The following is a 5,647-nucleotide window of genomic DNA, read 5'->3' on the forward strand; positions in this document are numbered from 1 at the left end:
CTGCCATGTCATTGCCACCTTACCATCTCAATCCCATAACACCTGGGATGGTCCCAGGCAGACTCTAGTCTACGTATTTATCAAAGCTCAGCTCTCCTGAGCTTCTGAGATCGGGCCTATTCGGAGTGGTTCGGTTATGATATAATAAGTAACTAAATAAAAACTATCAGAATTATATTATAAGTTCGGATTTCCCCCCCCCCCTAAACCAGCAGACCTCTTAAAGCTGTTGGCTTCAGCTGTCCCATTGGACTGCTGCTACTGCTCCTGATGTCCAAGATAAAAACAAAAAGCCACAATTTTGAGTCGCTGGTCTGAAACAACGCCGTGTGCGTTAACACGTGCAGTCTGGTGACATCATGTGACATGCCGGGGGGGGGGGGTGATGGAAGGACAGACCTCATGGCTTTTGCATGCATGATCGCTCTTGCTGCTGGCCAAGATTCAAAACACTTACATGCAGTGTGTATATTACACTTTGTATATGTTAACTAAAGCATCGCCGCTGCTTTTCTTGCTCGCAGGAGAACGCGAAGGAGTGCGGTGGTGCGGTGGGCCTCGTGCCGTTCCCCCAGCTCCTCCTCCTCCCAGCGGCTGCCCTCTGTGCCACGTGGAGGTGACAAGAAGCCATCCCTAATTCACAGATCCTCGGCCACCTGCTCCCCATGCCCTTGATGAAGCTTCAACCAAGTGATCGTGGGCAACTTCGAAGGTTATACCACCTCGGAGGTAAAAAAAACGGATAATATCACAGCAAGAAGAATGATTGTAGATTTGAAGTTTTCGTGACTGCAAGGATACATACTCTTTGGTTCGTTCGGTAAAGTCACGGAGGTGATTTGCTGTGGTTGTCACACCTGATGATGATTGCTTGTGTTGCAATCGAAACGTGGCGATTTATTTATTTATTCGCCTACGTGACTTTACCGAAAGAACCAGAGTAAGAAGAACGATCTCACGGCGTCGGAAAAGGGGAGATCTGCATGTGAATGCGTCATCTTGAAGTGGTATATTATCACACAAACTGACAAAAAAAACCTGGATTTCTTCAATGTCCCGGGAAGACGAACACATTTCCCAGGACTACCTCGATGGGAGGACAAATCCGGCGAAAACCAGTACAGGTGGCGATCCTGACAGTATCTTGTAAATTCGAAAACAGAAGACACTCCACTCGCGAGCATGCCTGCCAAATGTTACAGCTGACACGAAGCCCCCGCCAGCTGCGGTGTTTAGAGCCGAGGGGACACGCCCCACACACACCGCCGCGCACTTCGCCAAACTTGAAAAAGCCTTCAAGAAAATGTTTCACCGCATGACTTTATCGCGCGACTCGTGGCGTCGTCTCTTTGAACCGTGGCAAATGTGAACGTCGGCAGAGTCGCGGGGCGCATTCAAGAGCCAGACACAGTGGCGACAAAGGTGCGGAAAAGTTGCCGCCTTTTGAAATATTCACCTCCGACTTAACCCATGAGGGTACCTCCATTCCGTCGGATCAACACCCATCAGCAGCGCTCCAGTCTCTCCGCCGACCGCTGCTGTGTTTGAAACACCAGCATGAAGTTTGCCAAGCAGCCTGCAGATGCTGGATCCATTTGATTTTCCACTTTTATCTCTTAGAAGACGCCGAGTTGCCAGCATTTGAAGAGAGAGGTGTTTGAGATGATGGTTTCGTTCTGCTTTATTTGACTGTGACATGTGGCCATGTGCAGTGGGTCGTTTAGAAAAGTCAGGCACGTGTTCGCCGATTTATAATTTATTAATGATAGGTTTCCCACTCTCCACCCCTCCCTGACAGTTAAAAAAATGACATCTGCACGCGACTGCCCTGACAAGCATGCAACTTCTTCAGGTAGCCACCGGCTTGAGAAGTTGGGACACGGACACTCTAAACAGCCATCACTGATGACGGGCGTATGTTCTCGCGGCTGTGTTGGATAGTCTAGATTTGAAGTTTTCGTGACTGCAGGCAGAACCGGCCCTAGACCTTTGGGGGCCCTAAGCAAAATTTGGTTGGAGGCCCCTTTGATGTATGATTTTTTTCACCCATTCGCTAGCAATGACTCTAGGGGGCCCTCTGCTGGCCACGGGGCCCTTTGCAATTGCAAGGGTCGCTTAGTGGCTGGACCGGCTCTGACTGCAGGGATCCATACTCTTTGAGTATGTGCTGGATAGCTTTGCCGATGAATGTTTTCGGGGTTTGTACCTGCCCGGGTGTTGTCCGGCGTGATGCGAGCCCTCTCGACATTTCTCTCCCATGTGCCGGGAGCTCTTGCGCATGGCGCGAAACGTTGGACATCACACCTGCGGTTACAACTTGAAAACAGCTTGGAGAGAGCTGTTTCTATGTATGTTGAACTTCTTTCGCACCGTACGTAGCCATCTATGCTAATCGGAGGTGCGGCGCTGTTATTGCTCGTCGATTTATTTATGGACTAAAGAGGGGAGTGGAGGGACGAGGATTTAATGGTTGTTTCGTGGCATGAATTGCCCAATAGGTGCCAATAAATGACGGGTGAAAACCAGACCCACATTTTGGCTTTGGGGTTTACCGTCACAGCACTGTAATATTACTCTTGTGGTGACAAACGCATTTGCCCATAGTAGCATGCGATACATGGTGTTTTCATCGTGCTTAATGGCAACACGTGGTACTCCCCCCCCCCCACCCACACACATGGGCACTGCTGTGATGAAAGGGTAAAGCTTGTGATATAAAATCGTGCAGAATTTCCCACGCCTGATCAATAAGCTTCACTTGGAGACACACACAGAGAATCCTATCCACCTGTCACAGCCAGCCTCCAAAATGTCCTGCTTGTGCGTATCTGAAGCACGGCATTCACTCGCAGCAATCACGGGACACCTAAAAACACATTCCTCCTGCGGAGGGAGCTGGTAGGAACGTTGGGTTGCTCGATCAATGACCAGGGTCAACGGCGGCGTGGTGTATTCCGCAAATATGGCCGACTGTGAGGGCGGGCACAAGCCGGCGTGAGTAGGTTAAACGTTGAGTTTTATAAGGGCACCACGGGGTGACCAGCCCCTCCCCTCCCACCCAGCCCCTCCCCACCCTCCCCTCCCCACCCAGCCCACCCAGCCCCTCCCCTCTCCACCCAGCCGCACCCCTCCCATTTTAGGATGCACGACGGACGGACACAATAATCCCGTAGGCGGGTGGAACCAGGTGGTTCCTACCAGTACTATTCCCAGTGTGTGACGAGCTATGGCCTCGAGATCCCAGACAGCTCTGATAGATTTGAAGGTTTCGTGACTGCAGGGATCCATACTCTTTGGTTGTCGGTAAAGTCACGTAGTTATAAAATATGTAATACTTATATAACCTCTTACCACAGCACCTCTCCCACTTCAGCTAAACATTTTCTCGCTGGCGTTTTTACAATTAATGATGATTGCTTGTGTTGCAATCGAAACGTCGTGATGTAATTTATTTTATACCTACGTGACTTTATCGAAAAAACCAAAGAGTAGAGCTCTGATAGCAAAGGTTTAAACCCAACAAGCCACCGAGCTCTCAGCTTTGCTCGACGTTCTTACTAAACATAATCTAACTCCGGGACATTTTGAAATAACAAACTCCGTGAATGCAGGCAATGCGCCCTCAACACAGGACACTGCGTTTGGCAGGTGCGGTAGCGCTTTTGGGCTCTTCGTTCCCCCCCCCCCCTGTCCCACCCGGCTTTCAATGCCTATCGGGTTTCCACCCCCCCCTCTTGGATGAGCCTCATATCTGCTCATGCGCAACTCTTGCACAGCGCCGCCACTCACTCAACGGCACGGCCGGGCGACGGAAGAGCGACAACAGCAACGGCGGTCGAGCAGGACATTTGGACTATTTTGTCTCGTTTCGTCTCGCTCCTGGATTCTCTGGCAAGAGTACGGTTCAGGGGGGATGTGCATCCGCGCCCAGCGAGCATCACACATCTCTCAGCGCTTTCACCAATTGGGGCCCCGACTCGTCCGAGGATTCACTTTGTACTCCTCCCAACAGTAAACAACATTCCCATGGGACCAGCAGACGATATATATATTTTACACTCGTCAGCTTCATTTTGTAATGCTATCTCCAAACCTTTTTTTTACGCATCCTTCTCAACGAAATAAAAAAAGTCCTTACCACCGCTATCTCAAAGGATGCCTCCGTTGAGAGACAAATGTGAAGCAGACAGTTTTAGTTGGGGAGGGGGGGGGCATAACTTGAAGGTGAGCATGCCAAACATTCCATTCCCAACTGCCTGGGTTGTTGGGTTAAACCTGCCAACACTTGCGAGCAGGCTCCAATAAAAAGGATCTTTGTCCTTTTCGTTCAGTGTATCAAAATCAACACAGGCACCGCACTACGTCCCTGTTGTGTCAGTTCAGCGTGACATTTCCAGAATCAGAATATTTACAACGGAGGAATCCGATGAGCTGCAAAGCTCTTTCTCAGATGCTCCGTCGGATTTCCAAGACACGGTTCAAGATCAGGGTCAGTGTTGACCTGAAGTGTTCCAATGAAACTTTGCAGTTGTCCTTTTTGTCTCAGATTATCCCAATCCACTGTTAAAACATTTTACCTGTATAGTGGTATAAGTGTTTTGCTGTAATATACAAGTGGGACAGGAGCGGTGGCACAGCGGTTCGCGCATTACATTAACAATCATGTGACCAAAGTTCGATTTCCAGCCATGGGTGAAATCAGTGGCACGTGATAGCTGAACATTTTCAGAGCCACCCCTTCATACAAACCCGCATTGACGAGTGTGAGACCTTACGGTCAATCCCCATGACTAAAAGAGCATGGGCAGGCCTTCATCCGGCAGTAAATTGACAAAAGGCCGTTAAATATATTTTGTAATATTTAACACACATGCATGCTGTAAGTCAACCGTCTGTATTTGTATTATTGCCTTGTGAAAAGTGCATGTAATGTGCTCAATTGTTAATCTGTGGCATTGTTTGGTGTGGTCCTACCGTTGAGACTCAAAAGCATTCAGGTGGGTAAGCATCAAAATAAAACGATTCTTGAACTTGGTAGCTTCTCGGTCATAGACATGCACATCTCATTCACTTGTCGGTGCCTGGCCATGGGCAAACATCCAAGAGGCGAGCGAAAGCCAAACCGGTCACGGGCAACCACTTCACCAACCCACACTGACCAGCGTGTTGAAGTATGGTCGAAGAACCCGCGCATCTGACACAGCAAGTGGGACTTGGGGGAGGGGCGGGGCTTCATCTTGGAGTCACTGACTGCCCTAATGGGCTAAATTAGTGGTTAATCGCGAGTCACAGAGTGGGCAAAAAAAATCGCTACACCATTATCTTACTAGCAATTGTGAATATATTTATATTTACAGAGTATAGGGACTTGCCGTCCACCCTGTAACATTGAGACATGCGGAATGCACTGTTGCCCCCAAATATTATACGTTTCATCCCAGCTAAGATTTTTTTTTATTGTACATATTCCCTTTTTGTAATAATTTTACAAGTTAAAACGTTATTTGCATGACATTTACTGGCATACAACCGTCGATTTTTTTTCTTGGAATAAAGGAGTTTTGCAAAAAAAATATGCAGGTAAGAAAATATTACCCAACCCTGAATAGGTGCACAATGTTGCATAAAGTTTCACCAAAAGTTTAAA

The 5,647-nt window shown here is 48.5% G+C and overlaps 1 protein-coding gene across 1 annotated transcript in view; it reads left to right on the forward strand.

Moving 5' to 3' along the window:
* LOC144944329 (voltage-dependent calcium channel subunit alpha-2/delta-3-like) overlaps positions 1 to 5,040 on the forward strand; it is a 125,886-nt gene extending 120,846 nt beyond the window's left edge. Inside the window, exon 40 of the mRNA XM_078872408.1 lies at positions 525 to 5,040. Coding sequence (XP_078728534.1) covers positions 525 to 620 — 96 coding nt within the window. The 3' untranslated portion in view covers positions 621 to 5,040. The remainder of the gene's footprint in view (positions 1 to 524) is intronic.
* Positions 5,041 to 5,647: the final 607 nt, after the last annotated feature.

Source organism: Lampetra fluviatilis, chromosome 34 (genome assembly GCF_964198595.1).
Source record: "Lampetra fluviatilis chromosome 34, kcLamFluv1.1, whole genome shotgun sequence".
Lineage (NCBI taxonomy): Eukaryota > Metazoa > Chordata > Hyperoartia > Petromyzontiformes > Petromyzontidae > Lampetra > Lampetra fluviatilis.